The sequence below is a fragment of the Coffea arabica genome, chromosome 2c (assembly GCF_036785885.1).
Source record: "Coffea arabica cultivar ET-39 chromosome 2c, Coffea Arabica ET-39 HiFi, whole genome shotgun sequence".
NCBI classification, from domain to species: Eukaryota; Viridiplantae; Streptophyta; class Magnoliopsida; order Gentianales; family Rubiaceae; genus Coffea; species Coffea arabica.
The window spans coordinates 1,741,208-1,767,685 of NC_092312.1; the positions used below are offsets into that span (position 1 = coordinate 1,741,208).

At 37.7% G+C, this 26,478-nt stretch overlaps 4 protein-coding genes across 5 annotated transcripts; 2 read left to right on the forward strand and 2 right to left on the reverse strand.

Moving 5' to 3' along the window:
• The first annotated feature begins 452 nt into the window (after positions 1–452).
• LOC140029083 (uncharacterized) lies at positions 453–4,060 on the forward strand. Its single transcript, XM_072073355.1, has 2 exons — positions 453–708; positions 1,532–4,060. The coding sequence occupies exon 2, from the start codon at positions 1,815–1,817 to the stop codon at positions 3,735–3,737; it is 1,923 nt and encodes a 640-aa protein (XP_071929456.1). The 5' UTR covers positions 453–708; positions 1,532–1,814; the 3' UTR covers positions 3,738–4,060.
• Positions 4,061–5,023: 963 nt separating this feature from the next.
• Positions 5,024–6,088, reverse strand: LOC113729578 (TATA-box-binding protein-like). The gene has a single exon (XM_027253854.2). It carries the CDS (start codon positions 5,944–5,946, stop codon positions 5,140–5,142), a length of 807 nt encoding a protein of 268 aa, XP_027109655.2. The 5' UTR covers positions 5,947–6,088; the 3' UTR covers positions 5,024–5,139.
• A 1,141-nt stretch (positions 6,089–7,229) lies between these two features.
• On the reverse strand, positions 7,230–12,922 carry LOC113724937 (plastidial pyruvate kinase 2). The gene is made up of 12 exons (XM_027247851.2): positions 12,367–12,922; positions 11,298–11,585; positions 10,912–11,077; positions 10,169–10,303; positions 9,914–10,024; positions 9,699–9,787; positions 9,156–9,218; positions 8,907–9,082; positions 8,584–8,686; positions 8,286–8,434; positions 7,947–8,055; positions 7,230–7,671 (listed from the first exon to the last, which is right to left on the reverse strand). The coding sequence occupies exons 1-12, from the start codon at positions 12,604–12,606 to the stop codon at positions 7,564–7,566; spliced, it is 1,737 nt and encodes a 578-aa protein (XP_027103652.1). The 5' UTR covers positions 12,607–12,922; the 3' UTR covers positions 7,230–7,563.
• A 1,145-nt stretch (positions 12,923–14,067) lies between these two features.
• Positions 14,068–26,254, forward strand: LOC113724938 (uncharacterized). Of its 2 annotated transcripts, XM_072073356.1 has the most exons (20): positions 14,068–14,377; positions 14,500–14,652; positions 14,742–14,901; positions 15,984–16,302; positions 17,162–17,299; positions 17,376–17,568; positions 17,660–17,790; positions 18,735–18,944; positions 19,206–19,372; positions 20,240–20,318; positions 21,080–21,577; positions 21,694–22,055; positions 22,383–22,466; positions 22,547–22,651; positions 22,982–23,200; positions 23,442–23,510; positions 23,670–23,897; positions 24,838–24,939; positions 25,242–25,334; positions 25,782–26,254. In XM_072073356.1, the coding sequence occupies exons 1-20, from the start codon at positions 14,281–14,283 to the stop codon at positions 26,047–26,049; spliced, it is 3,675 nt and encodes a 1,224-aa protein (XP_071929457.1). In that variant the 5' UTR covers positions 14,068–14,280; the 3' UTR covers positions 26,050–26,254. The 2 variants fall into 2 exon arrangements, with proteins under 2 accessions (XP_071929457.1, XP_071929458.1); XM_072073357.1 differs by lacking the exons at positions 24,838–24,939; positions 25,242–25,334; positions 25,782–26,254 and adding an exon at positions 24,060–24,513.
• The last annotated feature ends 224 nt before the right edge of the window (positions 26,255–26,478 follow it).

A 26,478-nucleotide genomic window follows, 5' to 3' on the forward strand; every position in this document is an offset into this window, starting at 1 on the left:
CCTTTTTATATCGTTTTAAAAAAAGGTAATAATTATCTAGTTATTTTATTGAATCATAATTTCAGTCCATAAAGTGGGCGGAAACATATGGAAGTGAAACTAAATTAATTGAAATAATTTAAATTAACTCTCAGATCTTTCTCTTCTTCATGTCAAACAAACATTCAATATTTCCCTTTTTTCTTTCCATACTTAATTCAAACAAAATGGATGAAAATTGCTTTCTCGCACTTAGTAGAGTGTGTTTGGATTGCTAAATTATCTCAAATAATATTTCACTTATATCATAAATACATTTTCAAATCCATCTTTTTATATTCACAATTATTTTTTTTTATTTCACATACATCACATCACAAAAAAAGGTACAATAATTATTCCAAATAATATTCTATCCAAACACTCTTATCTTGCATTGGTATCGTTTCCTTTCCCTTTCCTTCCTTTCCTTCAATCCAATCCAAACGGTACCTTAACATGCGCCAATGTTGGAATCCATTAAATTTTCTTACACATTTCCCTTCCCTCATTTTCTCCACACACTCCAGTCCACAACCCCTCCTCCACCCCTTCTCTCCGTCTCTGTCTCGGTATCTGTCTTTATCTTCTTAGGATTTGCCGGCACCGCAAAACCCTAGTTATTTCATCAAAGCTGTGTCGGCTTATTCGATGCAATCCTGCACCGCCAAACCCCCAATCAATCTTAAGGTAACTCTGAACTTCGAATTTTCATTAAACTGTATCCTTTTAATTGAAATATAATCTTAAATTTGCCAGTTGCTAGCAGAAATCAACTTGAGGGAGGTTTTAATTACTTTGGGTGCTCTGTAAGAGCTTTTCAGTCGCGAAACTGGGTGCAATAAATTGGGAAAAAAAAACAGCTGTTTTGGTTGACGCATAATAGCTATTTTAGTATCCGTCGTCTTGATTATTATCATTTCTGATTCATCTAATTATTTGGCGGATGCCTAGTACGCGTTTGCTTAATTGAATTTTCCTGGGTAATCTGTGGAAAATTATTTGGTTTTTTGTTCGCTACCACCTGAACATAAGTTTTCTTGCTAAAACTTTTTTTTTATTGGAAAGTTTTCTTACTTTTACGCCCTTTCCTGGTGTTGCTTGTCCCTTTCCATTTCTTGATATGGGCTCGGATTTTATGCATGATTCCTCATTTGTGGGTTTTTGTACACTAATATTGCGTGCAGAAGGCATCTTTTCTTATTTAGGTCCTGTTTGCTGTTTTAGTCTCCCTGGCTTCATGCTTAGTTCTAGATTACTATTATTAAAATAATGTTTGCAAAATTGTGATTATCAGAAGTATGTTTACCTTATATCAATGCATTTGTCTTTTTTTTTATGTAACTTTTCAGAGTGTTAAAAGTAACGAGTTTGTGTAAGATGTTTCAATATGGAAGTGCTTAAATGATCGTTTATGATTTTTATTTTTTTATTTTTTTGGTGGACCTGAAGTTATTGTACTTTCTTTACTTTGGTACACTAACCGTGTAAATTGGGTGTCTTTTTGGAACAGGATGATTTGTGATCAAGAAACAAAAGCGTTTCTCAACCTATAGTTTTACAGAGGTTTTGACTAGGTCAAGTTTTATTTGAATTTTTGCAATGGATCGCCGGGACACATCAGGTTTTGTCAGTGGTGGACTATGGTCATTTCGGCAGTTTTGAAGTGACCATTTTTCTTTTCCAATTTTTTTCAGCTATTCTTTTCCATTTGTTTTAGACCCTTATAAGTCTGTAAATCCATTGCTTTGTAAATTTAAGTTGGTTTGGGCTATCTAACCGTGTGTTCATACTACATGGACAAGGCCCCTGTACATTGTAGTGCCAATTTAGCCGAAGTGTCAACTGATCTGAACAAATTTGTTAATGTTCAATCAAGTGACTTTGCAAGACCTGTATTAGGGTTGGATTCCTATGGTGTTGCAAACTCTTATTTTTCCAGGGGAAGCAAGAGAAAATGGGGAATGGTTGATGGATCTTCTTTGTTTCTTGGGTTGGGCCACTCGTCAAGTTCTTGCACTACAATGTCACCTGGGAGAGAAATGGAAAAGGATTCTTCTATTCATCTTGGTCTAAGTATTGATCTTCAGCTCGGAAATCACAGGGCAAATTATGCAAATCAGCATCCATATATCACTGCAAAAGCATATGAAGCGAGGAGGGCTGAAGTAGATCTGGAGTTGAGTTTGTCAACTGGACCTGCTGAATCAGATGTCACTACCATTACACAAGGATCCAGTCCTCAAGAGAAAAAAATAGAACCTCCAGCTTCGGTGGCTACAGTTCAACTTGTGGATGAAGGATCAACATCATCTCGATGGAAATGCGGGCCACTTGTGCCTCCTGTGCAGAGTTTGGGGACCTTTGCTCTGGGTGACCAACTCAACAGCTGTAATAATCCAACTCCGCTCACAACAAACATCTCATCTGCCTCACTGGCAACTCCTAGAAACACAGTTTCCTGTGCTTCTGGGGCAATTCCTCAGTCACAGCGACGCATCAATGTGAAAACTTGTAGGTTTGAAGGTTGCATAAGAGGAGCAAGAGGTGCTTCTGGCCTTTGTATTGCCCATGGGGGTGGCAGGAGGTGTCAGAGAGCTGGATGCCAGAAGGGTGCTGAAGGCAGGACTGTATTCTGTAAGGCCCATGGCGGAGGTCGGCGCTGCCAACATCTTGGATGTACTAAGAGTGCTGAGGGTCGTACTGACTTTTGCATTGGTCATGGTGGTGGTAGACGCTGCAATCATGATGGCTGCACTCGTGCTGCAAGAGGTAAATCCGGTTTATGCATTCGTCATGGGGGTGGCAAAAGGTGCAAAATGGAAAATTGTACCAAGAGTGCTGAGGGGATTTCTGGCCTCTGCATCTCCCACGGTGGTGGCCGTCGTTGCCAGTATCCTACCTGTGCAAAAGGTGCTCAGGGCAGCACAGTGTTCTGTAAAGCACATGGTGGCGGGAAAAGGTGTACCTATTTGGGATGCACAAAAGGTGCAGAAGGGAGTACACCTTTATGTAAAGGACATGGTGGGGGTAAGAGGTGTACATTTGAAGGGTGTACCAAGAGTGTGCATGGGGGTACATTATTTTGTGTAAGTCATGGTGGGGGCAAGAGGTGTTCCATGGCTGGTTGCACAAAGAGTGCACGGGGACGCACAAACTTCTGTGTTCGTCATGGTGGTGGAAAAAGGTGTAAACATGAAGGATGTACTAAGAGTGCCCAAGGAAGCACCGACTTCTGCAAGGCACATGGGGGAGGCAAACGATGCTCCTGGGAGCAAGTGGGATCTGAGTTTGGTGGTCAAGCTACTGTTCCGTGTGATAAGTTTGCTCGGGGAAAATCTGGCCTTTGTGCTGCCCACACTGCCCAGGTGCAAGAAAAACTTGTTCATGGTGATGGTGTTTTGATGGTTCCCATACTTGAAAACCGGCTTTTCAGCAAAGTGGAAAGGATGAAAGGGGTATTTGCGGTTTCCAGTGGCACAGATACTACAAATAGGGGAGCAATTTCAGTTGGCATGAGTAGTCATGGACATAAAGACGCATGCTGCCGGATGCCACCACAAGATAATTTAGATGAATTTTCTCTTCCGGAGGGTAGGGTACACGGAGGAAGCCTAATGGCCATGCTCAGAGGTGGCACATCCTTTCAAACTGGCAACAGTACCATGCATGGTGATGAGGTGGGGAGGCGAAAAACTTATCCAATATCTCACAGCTGAGTGAAAGCAAAATTTAGCTTCCGTTATGTTCAGTATTTGCTTGAGGAAATGTTTTGTGTCATTCTTCTGCATGTCGACCTGTTACTGTGGAAGTAGATCATAATTATGTAGTACATGATGATCTTTTGAGTGGTTGTTTGTAACATGGGTAAAGTCCTTATGACCTAAGCTCAGTCGTCCGGTAGTGGGGGGTTTACAGGGTTAAGTTTATAGTACACTTTTCAAGCATGGTGGCAGTTTTAGCTTCTAGGTGTATCCTGTAAATACTCATTGTTAAACAGTAATATTGTGAATATTGCTTATATTTACTTAGTTTTAGCTTCTGCTGTTTGCTCGACTTTAAAATAGCTTGTTTCCTTGTCTGGATGTTTGAGCTATGGAACTTTTTGGCCATAGTATGTTCGGGTAAAGAGAATGACCTGCTTTAGAGTGAAAAGGGGGAGGATGCAAAATTGAATAGGAGAAGATAGCAGCATGTACGTACTGGCGCATTTCGACAAAGATGTTCTATAGCTTTCATAATTATAAGGGCATTTTCCCCTTAAACGAGCTGAATATGGTTGAATTGAAAACCATGTCAACCAAGTTATGATTAGACGAACCTGGAAATTATATTCTTGGAATTAGATATACAATGCTATTTAAACTTATTTAACTCTATACTAATTCTGGATTTAAATTCTGGATCTAGCACTTGGGGATGGGAAGGGTTGGCAGGAGGAATAGGGAGATTTGAGGAAAAAAAAAAAAAAACCTATACTGATTCTGATGGCTGGGCAACAACAAATCATCGAATGCCATTGTTTAGAACCAACATCAAATTCCTGATGTAGCTGGCTATTGGTAGATGTTTTATCAGGAGCAGTTGCAGGTACAACTTGAGAAGCTGGATTTGATTGCAGAAGGGAAAACATTTTTCAAACAAATTCATCTAAACAATTTTAAGTCTCCGAAAGGTTTACTGAATTTGTGTTTCTATATGCTTTGTTTTTGTTTTGATGACTTTCATCGTTTGACAATTGACTTGATTGAATTACAGGGTTATCCAAACCCTTTCAAAGTTCTGTATTGAATTACAGGGTAAAGTCGAAGGGTAAGATACGAAACAGAAATTAAAACAAGGAGGCCGGAGATGGAAGTTACAAAGTTGGTTTACATCAGGCATTCAATTTTTTATCCTTTATTTGTTATTATTTCTATATAAATCCGGATTTTTGTCCTTCTGAGTATTTTGTGATGTTTGATGTGAGAGAAGATTTCCAAGATGTTACCAATACATTCAACCGTGATTGAATAAGAAAGATCAGAAGCTTGCATGGATGGATCAGAATACCCAAACACAACATAGTTGGCTGCACCAATATTCACAGTTGCCAGTAATTAGCAATTTGTCAAAGTCAAATCAACATAGTTGGCTCTTCCTCTTGAACTGTGTGAGCACAGGGTATATGTTGTCGAAGGCTTTATAAGTGTCATCCCTCACCTTTGCTCCCGTGAGGATGATCTTCCCGGACGCAAAGATGAGAAGCGCCACATTGGGATGCTTCATCCTGTATATCAAGCCAGGAAACACTTCCGGATCATAGGTTACAAAGGCCGCATGGGCACAAGCCAAATGTTCAAGTCTGATAGGAAATTTCATGTCAGTAGATCCAACAATGTTCTGGATCTTGAAATCTTTAAACTGGACTCCTTTGACCCCACACTTTTCAATGATCTTCGTGTATCTCCTGGCTGCAAGCTTAGAATGCGCTTCACTCTTGGCCCCGGCGCAGACAATCTTTCCGGTGGCAAAAATCAATGCCGTGGTTTTGGGCTCCCTAATCCTCATGATAACAGCTGCAAAGCGTCTTGGATTGTACTCTGCATTACGAGCATGCATGGCAATGGCTTTTAGGTCCAACATGCAGTTCAAGTTGACTGTTGAAACTATGTTTTGTATGGTCGGTTTGGGAATCGTCCCAGATGAGTTCTCAATGAATCCAAAATCAGCCATTCTTGATTGCCCGGTGTTCACATCACACGCAGAAAAGAAGAGAGGAGAGAGGAAAAAGAAGGGCGGCGCCGTGGATATATACAATATACATAGAGCCCAGAATCCTGAAAGCCAAGCCGTCCTACTGGGAATGGCGGGGAACGAACAAGAAGTCTCGTGTGTGTGGCTTTGATCGAGACACTTAAAGAGACAGGACTGTAACGAAATCGACATGGGATTATAGTTTCCCAAGTCACAAAGAGCGCATGACTACTGGTTCTGGTTCCAGGGGCTACATCTCTTCTCTTCTAAGTGAAGCGAAGTACGAAGCTACTCGTTCTCTAGAACAATTTATAGAATTCCAGTTTGGAAAAGTTTTTTTTTTTTTTTTTTGCCAACCACCGAGGGGAGGGGACCCAAATCCATGCTATGATTGGGTTAGAAGAACTCTCAAAATTATACTACTAGTACTAGTGTACTACTAATCTTGTGAAGAACCTACTCATCTTTAAGCCCAACTTTCGTTTTCTATAAGGCTTAAAAATCTCCTTTGTATGAGTCACGCAGCAGCAGAGCAAATAAATATTAAAGCAGAAAAACAAGAAAAAATCCTGGCCATGGCTTTGCTTTACCTAGACGTCGTGCTAAGGGGGGAGCCGGATTATATCTTGACATTCAGATTAGGGGTTTTCTACTTTCCCTATTCCGCCATGCTTTTCTGCTCCGCCAATAGCTTCTTCTTGCTCCAACCTTTGTTGTCATTCTGGCTTGCTAATAATGCGTACAAGTCGCCATGACAGCGGGGGGAGATCGACTTCAGTAACTACCCTGCCATGACGCTCCAAGTTCCGACTGCTGCTGTTCCCTGCTTCAGTAGAATGGAGAACTCCAACTCCACCGCCGGGCACTACGATTGTAAGGATGATAATTGGCTCTGTTAAAAATGCAAGAGAGAATGTTTTTGACTCCTCAGCATCAGTACTCGGATAAGAGTCCACTATGCGGCCTGAAGTGATCGAATCCATTAAAGATCTTAGGGACACTGAATCCATTTGCTCCAGTCTCACATGTACGTCTTCCAGTTGGCTGAAGAACACGGTAAGTAATTTTTCAGCACATAGCCCCTCAAGCATCGCATCACTTTGAACACTGTTTCACAGATGCAATCCGTTGAGATACATTTTATGTTCGTCCGTAAGATAATCCTAGTCGCAACAAAATCCTTCATAGGAAATGCAAGTTAACGTAGTATTACATTGGGCTTCACATATGCTAAAATGCTGTTTTAAGAAGCGATTGTCAAACTCTCTGTCCGTTTAAAGTTTTACAGTGTGGCACGCTGCTTATCCCATAATTCGATCAAAGAGCTTCCTACTGTCTCATCTCTCCCCCCGCTACCCGCCTGCCCCTCGCTCCCTCCCTCCCAAGAAAAGACTAAGTTGGGAGAGGGGGCTTCAAAACAATCACTCGCTACCATAAACGCTAGTAGAAATTATTAACTAAGTAAAGTAAACTCGGGAAAAAAAAATATGTCATGGATTAAAAAGTTCATAGCATCCATCTTAAATCTACAAATCCATTACAAGCTTGAAGAAACTTGCTAACAACAGATTACAAGCAACCATTTGGGGGTTCTTTATAGAGGAATCGGCAAGGACCGGTAAAAGGAAACGGAAAAAAATACAAGGGGCAGGAGAAGAGAAAAATATATAAGTTACAAAAAAAGGAGTGTAATGCACATTTAGAACAAAGTTTCGGCGCCAGTAGATGATGACTGGTACATCGCAAGCTTCCCTAAGTGAAGTCATGCTTCTCATACGAGTCATCCCATGATATCTCCTTTTATCCAATCTAAACTTTCCTGACCTGAATGTTATGAGTGGAATGCAACCGCCAGATTGGTTGCGTACCACTCTGCACAAGAGCTACTTGTTCTCCTGCCTTCACCATTCCTTGTTTCTGTAAATTGACAGTGGATAGGGTGTAAATACACAAGATCATCTCCATGCATGCACATACACACGCAGGCACCCAGCACACACACAAAAATGAAGGACATTTTAACTATATGGAAACCCACAATAACATTCTACGGTTATTATATGGCTTAGGACTATTGATTGTTTCAAACCAATAAGCAAATGGAAGTTCAGATAAAGTCAAGACGAGTGGTCTGTAGAAACATGGGGAATTAGGTTACACATTAACAAAAACCAAAGAAAGATAAGTCTCACCTGCAACAAAGTCAATGCATTAGAGAAGGTCGTCTCAGCTTCATCCATGAACTCCATGTAAATCGGACAAACACCTTGGTACAAAGCCAACCTCTGTTGTACTCTCTTCCTGTACTCCAATTGCATGATTTGGTAAATCAACTTAACAAATGCTTTTTGAACCATATGACCTTGACTCATTTATAAAGCTTGCACATTTGTTAATGAATACAAGTGGAAGAACATAGAAGTTGAAGCCTGCCTACAAATGTCGACAGTTGAGCATCAACCATGTTCTCTCACCCACTTAGCTCATAAAGTTCTATTCTACAAGTTTAATATCGGAAAAATGAGACTTACTCATTCGTAAACGCAAATATGGTACCAGAAGGCCGGTAATGGCTTAGAAGGATAGCCATGAAACCAGTCCTGGTAAAGACAACGATTGAGGTTCCGAGGGTGTTGGACATCATTGTTGCATGGAATGCAAACATTTCACTCATGTGTTTCTGTTCAGAGTAGGTGTTTGAAAAAAACAATCAAATTGAGCCCAAATTAAAGCTTGATAAACTTATCAAGAGTGGCAAGCTCACGAGCATGGAAGTAGACTAACTTATGTATACAACAGATTCAAATGCTTTTACAATGTCAAACTAACCTTGAAAGCTTGACCCAGATTATGCGGTCTTTCTCCACCAACCATGGTTGCTTCAGTGCGCAATGAAACAGTGTGCATGACCTTTACTGCTTTCAAAGGAAACCTTTCATGGAAGTAAAATCATATAGGGTTTCAGGCAATGAAAGATTGCTATATAAACAGCCTAATAGGGTAAAATCAAAATATTTAGTCTCAATTGATCTGGATGCAAAACTTGTATCAGCAAACTTAAAAAGGTTCACTGCTCTGCAGTAAACCCCTCGACTACATTTTACCTTGTGTGACATTCAATTTTTGTGTTAAAGCAAATTTAGTTTTCTTACTTTCCATGAGCTGTTTCTCCAGAGAGCATAACTGCATCGGCACCCTCTCTAACAGCAATAGCAATATCTGATACCTCAGCTCGGGTAGGTGTCGGGTGAACAATCATGCTTTCAAGCATATTTGTTGCCACGATAACAGCTTTCCCCATACTACGGCATATCCTGATTATTTCTTCCTGTAATGAAAAGCTTTCAGAAGCTTACCGACAAATATGTTAAAAGCTAGTAGTCTTGGAAACTTATAATTACCTGCAACAGGGGAACCTCCTCAATTGGCAACTCAGCACCGAGATCTCCTCTTGCAACCATTGCCTGAGATAAGATAAGCAGGTCTGGTAATAAAGACAATGTCCGCTTTCAATGGAAGAGACAGGAAAAAAAAAAAGAGGAGAAAGAGAGAATGGGGAAGCAATGCCACCTACATGCCAAGACAAGGCACAGGGTGCAAGAGTTAAATAATACATTAGGAAAAACTCATAGTAAGCTCCACATTCAACAAAACAAACCCCATCCTTGGCAAACAGGGTAGGGTTCCTTTCATTTACATGACATAGCTTCATGACATGACTCTTTTTGTAAATCTAGCAGTTGTATCCCCCAAAAAGGGCAAAAAAAATCTAGCAGTAGATATACAAGACGACTATGACTACAGTCAAACATAATGACAAGGCATAATTATTTACTACATGTGAGTGCCCAAACCCAAGACCAATTTCTGCTTGCTCAAGAGCTAATATCATATTTGTTGAATCAAAAAAGGGCAAAAAACAGAGCAGAGACTTGGGTAATTACCCCATCAGATGCAGTAATAATTGAGTGCAAGTTTGGTATAGAGTCAGCACTTTCAATCTTTACAATCACGTGAATATCTGCACCAGAGCCTGGAGAGCCCAAAAGAAGATTATCAAGTATACAAATGAATGTGGAACATATTAATTACAACTTATCTTTACCAATTCTTTATCTATTTTTCTAGCACTACTCAAAGATAATATACGTAGTGTTACTTTGGAGATAATTCTTCAATTCATGGACCACTGCAGCATCCTTGACAAAGGAGACAGCATAGAAATCTACTTTATTGTCTACTCCAAACTTGATGTCATCCCAGTCCTTTTCTGCAGCAAATTACAGGACCAGATTACTTTCTTTGCAAAAGAATAACTTTCAACTCTTCTAGCAGAGATTATAATCCTGCACATCGCATATGCGGCAGCACAGACCCCCAGAAAAGTGTCAAGAAAATGATTACTGGGTCTTACCAGTAATTGATGGAAGTGTAGCACTTTTTCCCCGAACGTTTAGATGCCGCCTGGATTTAAGCTCTCCACCATCAACAACTTCACATTTCACTGAATCTTCTGTCTTGGATGTTGCCAGCAGTGACATCATGCCCCCTATAAATAAAGATTATTAACAAGCTGCAATTGAATCCTCCAAGATTTATGGACAGAAGTTAATACACACGATGTGTATCATTCTGTTTAAGCTTTTTGCACATAGTTCAGCGCAGTAACTGCTGCAAATAATGCACATCCCTAAGGATTTCAGGACAGTAATTGCAAGATCACTCGCATTCAATAAGACCTTTCTTAAAACCAACAGTTTGCATACCTAGAAGCATAATACAATGTAAATTGAAAACAAAGCTTCACTATTTCACATTCATTTCTTCCTTTCGGGTATGAGGCCAAAACTATTTCATTATTCTTTTGGTATTGTGGATTTCATTATTCTTTACATTCATCACTTTTTTTAGTAAATAATTCTTTGCTTCAACTTAATGACTATGTTCTTTACGGAGAGCAAAAAATTGACGAAAATAAAACATTTCTATTTACCACTTTGGACTTTTCACACTTATCTCGCTAATTGAAATTTGTGGTGAAAGATTGAAAAATTTTACATAATAGCCAGCAGAGTGAGGTCTGCATGTGTATAGCTTTATTTACATTCTATCAATAGTAAAACAAGTTAAAGTAGAAAAAGAAAAGCTCTGGCATACCATCAACAAGAAGCATGTCCCCTACTTCAACGTCATTGACAAAATCATCGTAGTTAACACTAACACAATCAGCAGTTCCCACCCCTCTCTTGATTGTAAAGGTGAACTCCTGTCCAGGTTGTAACATGATTGGCTGGGGCAAATCACCACTCCTAACCTCTGGACCCTGCCACATGTTAATCCAATTGAGCACAGGGATATCTGTAGGTGGACAAATACATATGTCTTTTACTTCTAAACTTATAGAACCAGTTTCTTGTTCTTCTGATATTGAAAAAGTATAAGAAAGCACAAATTTCACGGTTAATAACAACAAATTATACACATATAATGGGAAAAAGATGCATGCCTGTATGCAGACATGGACTTGACAAGGATATACTTGCCTTAGTATCAAGCATAATGGCAATGACGTTGTCCTTTGCTTGGGCATTGTATTCTTTAACCAAGTCAATTACTTTTTGATGAGATGCATGGTCTCCATGGGACATGTTCAGACGAGCAACATTCATCCCAGCCTCAGCCAACTTCCATATCATTTCCCTAGTGTTGGTGGAGGGACCAATTGTGCAAACAATTTTTGTCTTGCGTCTTACTATAGGCTTAGACCACATGCCAAGTGATGTGTCACCAAATTGCTGAATCTCATGTAAGGGTTGAATATGCTCTTCTGTCTGATAGCAACAACATATTTAAACCACAAAAAATAAAAAAACGTAAGAGAAATGGTATTTATAGTAATGATATATTTGTAATCATCACAAAAATGCAGTCAGAGGCCTAAACAGTCTATGACTTCCTCCCCAAAATCCCCAGCCCCCTGAAAAAGAAAGACAAAAGTTTCCTTTCCTTTTTGATGCTTTGCATTGGCTCTAGTATCCAACCTTGTTGTTTTTAATATTTACAAATTAGTGCACCTAAAGATTCCACGGATATACATCGTGTCTCATAAAAGGATAAATCAAGGAATTTCCTCCGACAGAATTCAGGAGCACATAAGAAGTTGATAGAGCTTTTTTGGCAGAAGAAACTAGTAGATGGAAAATGGTCGCTGAATGCAATTAAAATCCCTCAGAAGTCAGAAGGCGATGCCGCAAAACTGGCAGTGTAAATTAAGTTAACCAAGAGAAAACACTAGGAAGGAAAGCATTAAAAATTGGGTTTTTTAGTCAAGTAATTTTCTGCAGATCACGAAATTATTCTCCTACCTGACAAATGCGGTTGATATATACTAGTACTATATGTCAGGAAATACCTTTCAAATTTAAGGTACCGCCACTTGGGAATTGGAATCCAAACTTTAATTATTGGCATAATATAAAACAGGAGAAAAGCAAACGAAATTCAAGCACGTTGGCATGGACATTGCCAGCCAGGAACTCGAGGGGGGTAAAAAAGGATTACAGATTGAAGCCAAGTAAGAAATAGAAAGTAGTCAGTGAGTTTGTATGAGACCTTGTGGGAGTCTTCGGGAGTGAAGGGAAGGACTTGAGAGTCGAGGCCTGCAGATCTTCTGGCAATGACGGGGATAGCAATAGTGCGGGCGGCTGGGCGGCTGTCCCTTTGAACACGGGGCAGCAGTTTCGCAGGAAAGGCAGAGGGGGGCTTGAGCTTCTCCACTTGGGTTTGTAGAGATCCAGAGGTAGGGTTGGCCAACGAACTCTGAATTGGCTGGGTCGCCACCACATGAGCCATTCTACTGTTTCGATCGCTGTTCAGTGAACCAAAAAACAAATGGGTGTTCGAGAGAAAGAATGATGAGATTACAAGGACGAATAGAAGGCGTTGGAAGGAAAATGGTTATAGTCCGTCCAGCGATGCAAGTATAAAGCGTTGGGGAGATCGCCCTTGTATTTGGCGGAAGTTTAGAGGAGGAGGACGCAAGTACGTGAGAGATGAAAATGAGAGAAACGGAGAAAAGAGAGTATGAAAGAAAGAAAGAGTCTATGGAAGCTAGCAGGCTGGCGGCTTCGTTTGTATCGAAATTGCGGTATGAAGTACTACCCTATATATGTATATGTGTATATATATATATATATATAGGTGGCGGATGGTGAGAAATAAGAGTACTACTACTAGTCTTACCATACGTACAAATTGTCGTATTTTGTTGGAGTAACTTCAACGTCTTCTTCTTCGAAGAGTGCAGCCACGTTGTTTTGCCTGGCACGGCAAACGAATCGAGCTGATATTTGGTCAAATCAAAACTCGACCTCGAGGTCACATCGAGACACGTTGAATTCGAGTTTGTTTAAAAAAAAAAATATTATTATTATTATTTTTAAATAAATAAAATAGTGATTTTTTTTGAAAAATAATAAAATGTTAAATTATATATTCAAACAAAAAAATTATATATATAGCAAATTATTCTGATAGTCATTAAACTTTTCGAATATATTTGTACCTACTAAATTATAAAAAATATAAATTTTGGATAATTCTGTTTTATTTCATTATTAATTTTGCCAATCTAACTATTAATCTTATGTCTCGTAAGTCATGCAAACCTTTAAATCTGGCAAAGTTAACAGTTAAATTATATGGAACGGTATGAAATTTACACTTTTAATAGTTCAGTGGGTAAAAATATATTATTAATAATTGAATAGCCAAATCTTGATTATTTAAAAAATTTAGTGACTATTTAGGTAATTTGTTCATATATATGTATGTGTGTGTGTGTGTGAATATATAATTGATCCAATTTGCGAGTTAACAAGTAAATTTCTCTATATTTTAGTTCGAATTAAGCTTGATGTTGATCAAACTTGAGTCGAACTTAATCGAACCGGTGTCGCTGGTGTTTACAAGCGGTTTGCTCGATTTTTTTGCAGACCTAGTTTCGCCTCATTTTTTTTTAAAACTGTTTTGGCAGACTGTGAGGCTGAGGCCCAAATCCACTGTCGTTACCAGCATTTTTTGTCCACCCATCCAAGAAGAGACGACTCAGTGTACCGTTAGTGACCGCGGGTTGCAGTTGAAGCTGTAAGATGGGATGTTTTGAAGTTGGACCGTTTGAGGAAGGAAACTAAATATAGGGGTGTTCATCCACCCAAAATCCGATAGCCCAACCCAGCAACAACCCAAATGCCATGGAGGCTGCAAGATCGCATAATTCACGACCCCCGGCCCCCGCCCCAAAAAAAAAAAAAAACAAAAAGCGCGGGAAAATGCGAAAGACGATTAGTTTTTGCCGCCACAAACCCCAAATGCTGAACTAAAAAAAAACACAAACGGGGGTTCTCCAGTCGAGATCCAACTACCAATCTCTCGGGTCGGCCCTTGAATTGGCCTCGATTTGTCACCTCCTCCTTTGAGAACCCCTTCATTTCTGAAACCTCAACATATCCTCAACTAAGGAGGATCATGGAAGGACTATCAACTATTTGTGCTGGTATAGGAATCCTCGAAGAAGACGACCACGGCAATCGAATCGGCTACTCCAAGAGCCAGTATTGCCTAGGTATTTCTCATTATTTTTAATTATAGTTACTTATAGTAAGCAAATACTGTAACAGAATGTAATTTTCTTTATTACTTACTATCCGGCGTTAATTTTCATCTCATGGTGCAATTTATGGGTAGATAATTTGAAGGATTTGTTGAGGTTTATGAGGCGAGATGATCCACAGACGCGAGAGGTTTTTAAACAAGTTTGTAAATGGAATACCGTGGGGAAAGATTTGATACCTATTATCGAGTATTGCCAAGATGACCGTAATTTAGTGTTAAATGCAGGTAACATTTTTTTTAAACATTAGTGTTCAATGGTTAATATATATGTTTGTCTTTGGAACTTGTTTAGGGTTGTTGTATTATTTTTTCAGTGAAGGTTCTTGTGTTTCTCACGATGCCAATTGACCCAACATCCGATGATATACCACAGCAAATAGAGTATCTTTGGGGCGTAAAATCTTCTGTAACCTTTAGTCAGATTGTTCCCGTGATACTGTCTCTTTTGGAGAAGCCGTTGGAGAATTTGGAAAGGTGAATGATTTTTTTTTTCCGCTGCTGTCTTCTACTGGACGTCATATTTTATTCTGTATTGTTCCAGGGGTTGGGTGATTAATTCAAGATTTGATTTTAGAACAAGAACTTTTTGCAGTAGTCAAATAGGAATATATTGTCAGCTCTTGTAAAGGTGGCTTTGTATGTCGCTCTGCTGGCAAAGGTGTTTATTTGTAGTTAACATGTTTTAGCACGAGATTAAGATACATTGGCTTGTTAGAACTCCTTGTGCAAGGGGCATTCTTGTTTAAGTTGCATGTTATTAGGAAACTCAGTAAGAAGCATATAAATTAGGCTTTGACATCTCCACCTGGAGCTTCTGATATTGTCAGCTTGCCATTAACAATAACCTAACTGAAAGGGTGTGAAATTAATTTCCCTATTGGCAAGATTATCCTATTCTTCTGTAGAGTCAACTGGAACATGACTATAGAAGACATGAATGTCTGGGACACTTGTTCATTTTTTTTTTCAATTAAAAACTGATATCACTAGTCTCATAGATTAATATTAGCAACTTTATATTTAATTTATATTTGAATAGAAGTTCAAAATAATAGCGTTAGTGTCGTAGGTTGATACAACCAACTTTATTATTATTATTATTAATACTTTGGCTTCATTAGGCAAATTATGGTGGAATTCCTACAAATTGAACTTGTAGTTTTATTCTTTTCTGCACAAATCCTGGTCCACCTCTCTTCTGCTTCCCTATTCTGTCAGCAAGAATTTTTCTATCTTGATTGTCTGGCATTGAACAAATTTCTAACTATGTGGTATATGAGCATAACTTCATAATTTGGCGATGGACTCTGAATATTGGAAATATGCTGGTTTTCCTGCAAATGCAGAATGGGTAAAGTGTCTCAAGCACATTTGACTCAATGGTAGTTTGACTTGGATGGCTTTCTTTTCTTTCCTATTTCACATCATTTTTGTTTTTCATACTTCTCAGTTGCTGTATGTTCATGCAATTCTCATGAAATGATTCAGCTCTTTTGCTTTTTGATGTTTGATATTTGCCTTTATCTCAATCCATTTACTAATTCCCTGTTAACCAGTGAAATGTTCATGGAAGATGACTGGAAGTTGGTTCAGCTGGTGCTTACGCTATTTAGGAACCTTCTAGCTATTCAAGAAATATCAACCCAGCAAAAAGCGGGTGGATCAGCCACACAATTTCTATCTCTCAGAGACAGGTTCTTAGAGTTGTTATTTCAAGAAAACATGATGGAAATAATACTAGTACTATCACAGCATGTTGGTGGTTCTTGTGGCTACTTGCGTCAAGACAACTTGCTTTTACTGGAAACTTTTTATTACATATTTATGGGTCAAGAGCCAGAGTTGATTGCTAAAGCCTATTTAGAAAACTCAAAGGTTTGTTTATCTTCATTGCCTCCAGTAATAGGCCTTGTATCTTTATGTTTCATGCTTTGTGTAGCAGTGTAATGTCTGAAAGTTACCATAAAAATAGAACAGTGGTCAAAACTTATATAGAAATTGGAAATTCAAATGATTTTGTTATGGTAGGCTGAGCACTTCATTTTCAATCTTTTCTGAATTCACTTCAAAGAAGAAAGTAATATGTTGGAAGCATTTTTTTTTAAAAGCTACCATTGCAGAAACTTAACCTTTTATTTTGAGTTGCTGAGCATCTTGAAGTCAAGCATCAGACAAAAGGATAGCAGTTATTCTGAAACCAGTAAACACTGACAATTATAGGGCAACTAAATTCAAACTCATCAAATTTGGCTTATGGCAATGAGACAGCTGTAATTTTCACCAAAAGCAAACACAATCAAAAGTGCTTTTGTAAGTTTTTAACAATTTGCTCTTTTACCAGTTTTTTTGCTTCATTTTCCCAGAAGGGCCTCAGACAAAATGGCTTTGTTTCCCTGAAGCTTTCTCTCTAATTTGACAAAGGGTACATTAGGACAATTATGGATATATCTATACCAAATGGAAACCTTTTTTTCCCCTTTTATGGACAACACATATCTGATGATACATAACCCTCTACAGCTTGTTATCCAGTGGGCCTGACCTTGACTAGTTAAAACTAATTGGTAAACTTGATCACCTGGAAATGATATTAGTTGCATGGTTGTGTTGCTATTGATTTTACACTTAATTCTTTTTCAATCATGTTTATGCTTTGTTTCCCCAGTGTCTGTGCTATATACACATATATGCTAACATACACAACTTTGTCTATTCATATGATTTTGATTCCTAGGAGGATGAAAATGTTGAATCCTCACTCAAGGGTCTTAGCTGCATCATGCAAGCTGAAAAAGAGAAAAGGAAGCTGAATAAGCTGCATAACTTGGGTTGTTATTCACAGTTTAGCGGAACATTTACTCGCCTCACCATGGTATGAGGTTTACTCTGCCATTTGATCCTTTTGGGTTATGCACTCCGTTAGTAACTGAACAAGTTGTTTGCAACAGGATGGTTCTAAAACGTTATTTAAGGGAAATCCCTGTTCTGCTTCTCATGATGCTTTACTGAAAGCTCACAAAAATCATCGCGGTCCATCTAAAAGAACAGTATGGGACCATGGAAAACTTCCATCAACAAAAACCAAAATTTTGCAGTTGCTTCATGATTTTATTGACCAATTTCTATCAGGGGGATATAATGGTACGCAAGCTTAATGGAGTTTTGGATCTGTTTGAATCCTCCTTGTTATGCAATTCTGCAATAGTTCTCACCATCGGAAAATTCTCGCCAGTTTTGATGCAGTCAATTCGTGAAGATATTGATAAAGAATGTCATGCAATTCAAAACAACGATGTTGTCACTTTCTTTCAGGTTGCTTGGTTTGTTACTTCGTTCCAATATCACAAGTTCCTGAATTCAAAGGTAAAATATATTTGGGGAACTGAAAATTTTGTCTTAGTGTCCATTATATAAGTGATTTTGGTATGTACTAAAAATAAAATATTTTCCTTGCCATATATTTATTATATAGATGGTTGAAGTACAAAGAGAATTTTTTTTTGGCAGCACATTGGTTTTGTATTTGGTTGCTAGAATCTTCCTTGTTAATTTTTGCTGCTTTGTGGTTGGCTGAATTGCAAATGTATTGGCAAGTTTCTGTTATCAATAAATTGAGTATTGAAATTTTGAGCATGTTGATATCATTCCATTGTTTTATTTAAAGGTAATTTTGTTGTCTCATATTTAGAGTTGTAGAACTCTTTATGCAATTTCTTTTAAATGTTTGAATGCTTTAGTCTGATTAAAGAGCATATCACATGAACAAAACTGAATGGTGTCATCTGTCTGCATTTGCCTTGTCTGTTAGTAGACTTAATATCAGGTCAATTTTTATACTTAATGGCCAGATACTGATGGACTTTATTGCTTCAAGGGAAATAATTTTAGCAGTTTTGTTATGTTGGGTATGCACATTTCTTGGGCTATGTAGTGCTTTACCTGAATTTTATTTACAGTTAAACTTGTGTTGTAGATTATACAGATTTGAAAGATATTACTTTTTGAAAGATTATACAGATTTGAAAGATATTAATTTTTGATAGATGCATAATGCCACTCTTGGTTAGATTAGCATTAACGCCTTAAAATGATTTATCTTGGTAAGATAGTAAATTTGGTTTCATGCTTCAAGTCCTTGACTTCTTATTTAGAAAATCTTGAGAGGGGATTCAAGATGAATTAGTAAACTCTAAAAAATATCAAAAGAGTCTTCAGTTGCTGCATATCTCTAGCTTCATTTTCTTTGCTAACTATTGGTTAGTGTTTTATATAATTCTTGTGTCCTTTTGGTTTTTATGCCTCGACAGCCTTGTGTTCAAGTTGACGGCAAATCATCCATTGATCAGAATGCTGATAAAACTCTATTTGGGGGTACTATGTGTGGACCAATTGCTGAATCATTAAACGAGTCCATGTTTCTAGTTCTCATTTCTAAGTGGCGCTTTGCATTTGATGGCTTGAAGGAGACAAATGACTACAAAATGCTTTCTGCAGCTGGATCTCTATTAAAAATTATGGTGACTCGTCCTTTGCTTAATTTTTTACTGTTTTAGTAGCTTACAGTCTGTGGAAATGGATATGTTATGCTTTGTCCAGTACTTTGTTCCTTCATATGCCTGCAGATGTAGTGCATTCATGTTAAATTACCTTAAGCCCTGGACAATTTTGGGACATCATCTTGCACATGTATTTGAATTTTCTAATTTGTTTATCAACTCTTTTGCATGATCCATGGCTTGAATTTTGCTTTCTAACAGATCAGTTTTGATTTTGGACAGATCCGTATACTGGATTTGGTGCTCAAGCAGTCCCTGGAAGATTCAACAGAACCTAAAACAGCACGCATCCTTCTTTACAAGTTGTTCTATAACCAAACTGAAGAAGGAATGACTCAGTTTCTCCTCAACATGATCAAATTGTTTGATACACACAAACAAGCTAAAAGGTTTTCTTTTTCAAAGTCTATGAAGTCACATAAACTTTTTGACTTGAATCTGTCATTCCAAATTGAGTGTTATCATGGAATGTCTTGAATAGAAAGACAGATCTCCTAGATTTTGTTTACTTATCCCATTTAGGATTACCTATGCAACATAGACTACAATAAGGACAAAACTTGATGAGGAAATTTCTGTTGTTGACAAGAAACATCTGTGAGATCAGTTATATGCACATTGTATTAGATAACATATTAGTTTGGGCTGCATTTACATCTGTGCTTACCTTTTTCTTGAGATGGTAGGAGAAAGCGAGTGGTGGGCGATTTAAAGTTCAGGCCTTTCTTCTCCTTTATATATGCATATACTGGAAGTACCAGTACATTAACATGTAGAAAGCTCTATTCTTAGTATAAAGGTGGAATTCAAGTACAAAGACCATAGCAATGCCTTATCACTGTTCTTCCTGAATCTTCAAAGATGATTTATTTTTAAGCTTAATTTACCTAGAACAACATAATTGGGAATTGTCTTGTTTATGTCATTAAGGTATCACTAAGGTATTTTTCCTTGGAAGTCATTGCTTGGCTTATATGGCATTAATTTTTGAGAAATCTGTAGTTATGAATGCATTTTGGTATTCAAATAGTCAAATGGAATAAAAAGCTGAAATTACTAAGTCTAATTTGCTCATTAGGTAGTCTACAGAGAAAAAGTTATTATCTTCTATGGTTGAAAAATTTTAAAGCCGTGCCTTATTTTCTTTACTTGGCAAGTTCACAGAGTGCCAAGTTGCTATTTAAATGGTTTTCTTTTTCAGCTTTTGTTAATGTTCCATTTTGTTGCTAATAATCCAACTTCTTTGTTCTTTCCAGTGATTTTGCCGATTTGGTGGAAACTTTATATGTAATTATACGGCTCCTGGAAAACCTCCAAACACGCGGCACATTGAGGGTATGTTATGGTGTACATATAATCTTGGCTGGTTCTCCTAGCTAGGACTGATGTCAAATTTCTTTTTCAAAGGGAATAGTTCAGAATTTTTCAACAGAAATTTATTTCTTGTAAACAGCTGAGCTGCTGTTTGATCTTCTGGAGGTTAATTTGCTGTTTCACTGTGCTTTCTACCTGTCACTGTAATATAACCATTTAGATTTCTAGGGCTGACGATATGATTAGTTCGATGATGTCCATGTATTCTGGTCAACCAAAATCTTAAGGACATATTTTTCATCATAAACTGATGATCAACTTAATCTTATCATGCAAAATTTATGTTGATGTTCAACTTAGTGTTGCATGTTAAATTTAAGTAGCATTTTTACTTTTATGTTTCAGATTAAGTCTTTCTGAAGTTGCTTGCCTAGAATGACATTTCACATTCCAAAGAAGCTGAAAGTTATCTGAAAATATGAAAATATTCTGTGATGGACGCTGAAATTTTACTTGTATTACAATTAAGACTTTCAAAATTTTAATGATAAAAAAATGCCATTGAGCATGCAATTCTCTGTTACAAGGAACTTCATTTCTAGAGTCAAGGAGAATATGCAGATTCTGTTCTCAGACAGAGAGCTTGAATACGTAGAAGAGATGTTAAACAGTATTTTCCATTTAACTTTAAAATAGGCTGTTTCTAAATGGTTTATGCAATAATCAGCTTCTTATTAACTTTGACTTGACTTATTTTTTCTGGAATTTGTTTCATGCCAAAGGTCTCAAAAAGATCCAGAAAAAGGAAAGTGAAAAAGGATCTATTTAATGAATCAGTTGGAAAGGATGTTACTGCTCAGAATGAAGTTATTGGCCCCAGTTATGAACAATCTGAAGCTGTTGGCATTTTAGGAAAGGAAAAGGCAGTGGTTCATGATTCTGTAGGGACTACAAATGAAGATCTTAGTCAGGTTAGTCCGCATACAGAATTTGGAGCAGAGATAGTAAATTCTAAAAGCAAGCCAGAGGTGGAACAAAATGTTTGTCACGAGACTTATCAAGGAATAGATGATTCTTCTGGTGATGAGCAGCCAGTAACAGATGAAGTTGATTTTAACATATCCACTGTAGTCTCTGCTCTCAGTAACCAGACCATCATAAAAAATTTGTGTTGGTTGCTGAAATTCTATAAAAGCAATTCCCTTGGTACCAATCACTACATAATAAGCTTATTACGCAGAGTTTGTGAAGATCTGGAACTCTCTCCAATGCTATACCAGGTATCAACGAAAGATTTTGTTCTTGAATGTTGAAATGCATTTTTGTTTATCAATTTGAGACTAAGAGTGAAAATTAAGGCAATTTCATGATATTGTTTCTCTGAACATTGTTACAGTTATCATTGCTCACTACATTCTACGATATTCTGGAAGAGCAGAAGTCAAGGCCATGCAAAGAACATGAGAATATTGTTCTTTTTTTGACAAATTTAGTTAGGAGAATGCTGAGAAAAATGAAGACCCGCCCACTTCTTTTTGTTGAAGTTCTCTTTTGGAAAACACGAGGAGAATGCCACCTTATTAATGCTGAATGCATGCTGAAAGTGGTTGGCAATTTGAGAAAAGAAATTAGAAAAGGTGGATTGAATGAAGAAACTGGCTTGCCTTACGGGCAAGGATGGGTTCGGAGAAGTATAGCTGATGCACTTGGTGATGATGAGGCTGATATTATGACCTTTCATGAGGAGGTTGACGAGAAGTGAGTCATTTTTCTTGTTCACATTATGCAGCTAGTGTATTCTTATCTTTTTTTTAAATAGTGCATTCTTATCTGTTGATTCATCTTCCTCATTTCTAATTCCTTCACCATAAGAGGTATTATTTTCTTCTAAAAAATTTTAGTGCATATTTAAGAGGAATTTAAATTATTTTTCCAAATACTCTTAAGTTATACTGGGTACCTTTTAACTGCATGGACTGGCTGTATATGGAATGCGATTGCATTCGAATTTAAGTGGTGTACAGAATTCAAATTTGCATGGAATTATGAAATTTCTTGTGAAGCTAACATGAACTACAGGGACAGAAGCAAAAGAAGGTTTGCTGATGGGAAAGAAAGTATTGTTTCATTTTCAAACGATGAGGCTAGCGAGAAAGAACATGATAGCAGGTATTGATTCCACTGAGACTCTCTTTTTGTCCTTTTGATTGTTATGATCCTGTATAATTTCTAATTGTGCATTGGCTTAGGGATGGTCATTCTTTTGAGAAAGTGTCCAAAGGCTTGCAGAGAAGAAGAAAACCTCTCGTTCTTAATGATGAACTGGAAGGGAAATTTAGGGATCTTTATGAGAAGTAAGTTCACCAATGCCTATTTTTACACATACCAGAAAGTTTATTTTGGAAACATTCAAAACTGACTAATTTATTTATGCTGTATAATGTCAATTAGAAGTAGCTGATTACTCATCAGTTATTTTCTCTGGTAGGTCAAACTTACTGTTGCCCTCTGTATGTGCAATTTATTGTGAAAGACTACTAATCCTATAGCATTAATATCTGAAATATGGTCATGATAACATGAAGTCGTTACTTCCCTTTGGATTCTACTTTCTCGTTTGTTTATCTAACAAGGCTTTCTTTCTGTTTGATCTAAAACTGTTTATTTTCATCAATACTTTTCAGATATAAAAATCATGAAAATTGCTATCATCTGATTGCAAATGCCCTTGATGAATATGGGGCAAGAATCTCACCAATTCAAGTTCCTCGGACTCTTAAGAAACTAGGTTTACAACTCTTAAGAAAGAGAAGGATGTCAGTAGCCAGTTCTGCTGATGAACTTAGAGATGGTGAAATTACTCATCTGAGTGGGGATGGCAGTTCTTCATTGAGAAAACCACTGTGAGTCATTCTCCAACTTTGCGAAATTTCTGTTCACTCTTCCAGCTTTCAGCAGCTTGTGGACTGGAAGACTTGCCTTTTAGATAACTTGATATGAGATTATCTGCAAAATGTATACAAATAGGAAGATCATAATTAGGACGGGCTTTTTCTGGGCCACATGTTTAGTTGAATTTCTATTTACAAATAGGAAGAACATATGAATGCTTGAAAAATAAAAACATGTCTTCATCTTTCTCAGGCACACTAGAAAAAGAGTGCGTGCACTTAGTGAAGATCAGGAACAGAGGATCAAAGAGTTGTATGAGCAGTAAGTTGTTTTCATGTCTACACTTACAAGATGTGAAATGGTGGATTCTACAGAAGAGTTGTTCTTCTCATGGGGGTGGAGCGCAGTGGGGTGGTTGGTTGATGCATTCTAACAATGTGAGATTCTAAAGTTAACATGAACTTTCTTTGGGGTTTGAAGGTTTAAAGATCATAAGAGATGCAACTACATGATTGCCAATGCTTTGGATACTGAGGGGTCAGTTTCCACCGCACAAGTTTCGCGCAAACTAAAGCAGCTTGGCCTTTTTGTCCCCAGAAAGAAGAAGTCAGACACAAATTTCCATTTGAGGGATGACGATTCCAGTGAACTTTCTGCAGGCAGTGCAGATGATTCTGACAATGCAACATTAATGTCGTTGAAAAGGAGGTAACTTCTAATTTCTTTTACTGATGCCAATAGAACAATAAAACTTGGCTTCAATAACTGATTTCTGCTTGTCAAATATATGTTTTATGGTAAACTCAGTGGACATATATAATGGCCTTCATTGATATACTTACATCACTATTATCCTGCTGTATTTTACAGGCCAATTGCGTCCCTGAATTATTATTCATGCTATATATATTCTTGATGTATCAGCTATATTATTTGCTTATTTTAGTTCTGCAAGTGTCTTCGTGGAGGGTTTTGACTTTTTGGTCTCAAGAACCATATGCATAGCTATTTTTCTTTACAGAATACCATGTTTCAGCCATTTGTCCACCTAAGCATAAAAGCTACCATGCTTGCTTTCTTTGTCCGATGCTCTTTTGCCTCCGATCCTTTAGTTTCAAACATATGTAGTACCACAATGAATATGTGCCTCCTGAACTTTTGAATTTTGTGTAACCAGTTAGAAAAGAATTTAAGAATCTTCTAGTGCAAATAGTGATGGTAACATTTGATAATTTGTCATTTCAAACTAGTTTTTACTGAGTTTATACAGTTGACAATTCAAAGACCAGTTAGGAAATAGTCAAAGTGCTAAATACTTTCTTGATGCGTAGATATGGCGGACAACTCCTGTTATGTTGTTCATCATGCTCCTGATTACCATCTTGGAGGCAAAGGAAGGAGTCATTTATCATCTATGTTAGTGTTGTAACCAAACCTGTTGTCATTTATTTACTTTTCCATTTTAAGAAAATAACATAGATATATTCTCACTGACCAATTAAATCACGAAGATTTTCATAATAACTGCATGATGAGCAAAATGAGGGACAGTTGAACCTTACTGATTATCTGCAAGGCAGGTTTTGTTTATGTTTTCACCCTAGTGCATTAGATGTGGCCAATCTTTTTATTCACTTGCTGCTTATAGGAGCAAAAGTGAAACTAAATATGCATCAAGACAGAACCAGGAGTCTGCAAGACAGCCATCACTGGATAATTCTGATGATGAAATGTTGCGGTCTTTTCTGCCGTACGTTCTCTCTGAGTTTCTCTCTTCCATTGACGTTTTGTTTACTTCATTCATTTAGATAAGATATTGAAAATGATTATAATTTCCTTCCCTTTCTCTCGTGTATCTAAATAGATGCTCATAATTTCCATCAATTCGTAGTAGCCATACAAAGTAAGATGACATTGTACAGAGCAATGATTTATAAACTTATATAATCTCTAATAAATGAGCTAATTTAGTAATGTCTTTGATTGTGAATTATTTTATGCATCTCAGCACAGATGCTAACCCCTTTTTTAATTTTTCTTCTGTTACTCCAGCAAAAGCCAGCAGACCAAAATTGAAATTACAGAAAGGCAGAACCAGGAGAATGGAGGAAAGTTGGACATTTCTGGTCATGATGAATTACTAAGGTACTCTCTCTGTCTCTCTGTTTCGATACTAGGTATTCATATTAATCAAATAAGTTACCTTCATTTTATTTGTCTTACCTTTCTGACAAGATATGTTGGGTGTTGATATGAGGTTTGAAGAGTGTATTCTTGAAGTTAGTTAGTCATTTGGGGGCTCCATGGCGGCCTCAAAAGGTTTCACATTTACTTTTGACTAATACCATCATTCTCATGCTTGGAGTTGAGTCACGTATAATACCAGGTTACGCTATATTGGAGTTGGGAGGAACATGACCTTAGAAATGGGCTGGCTTTCAAATTATAGCATAGATTGGTTGTTTCTTTAAAATTGGTGCAATTTGTATCTTTTTGGGCTTAGATGAAGTCCGAGATTCAAAATTAACAACGTGAACTAAAGTCCGCGATTGAAATTTAACTATAACTTGGAACACCCATCCACCCTGTCAGGGATGCAACAGAAAAATTAGCTGAAGTGAGAACCTTAGACATGGGTTCTGGCACATCAGAACATGCCGGCTTTGCTGAAACTGAAGGCCTCTGGGGGGTGAACCAATCCGTGAGCGCACTCACTAACGAGGCAAATAACAGGCAGCCTCAGAAGTTGCACGATGAATTGGCTGATTTTGAGGGTGAAGTCTCACCTGTTGAGTCCCAGAAATCCATTGTTTCAAGGAGGCACTTGAGGATGATCATGGATCTTGATGATGATGAATAACTGAAGAGAGAGAGACTGAAGGATTGCCAGGTGTTGCACTTTGGATGGCACACATGTAGTTTTGCGTTTGAATTATCTGTCTTATAAATTTGGGGGGCTGTGTAAATTCCTGGCCGGCTTACAGGCGTGGGCCGAGGATGTACTTTCTACCCGCTTGTTCCTTCGCTAAACATGCTTCAGAAATCCAACCAGAAATTGTTTTGTATGCCTGTCTCGGTTTTTCTTAAGGAGTTGGTCTGACTGCTAAATCAGTCAATCGGGCTTAATTCTATTCCAATTGAACCATTGAAGTTCGATTGAGCATTTAATAACCCTATTTTTTTTTTTTTGGAGAAATATCCATGCCTGTCTTTAATCATATCCGCAATTCTAATAGAATTTGCATTTAAAAAGAAGAGGCGGATTGAGGCTGCATAAAAATTATGAAAT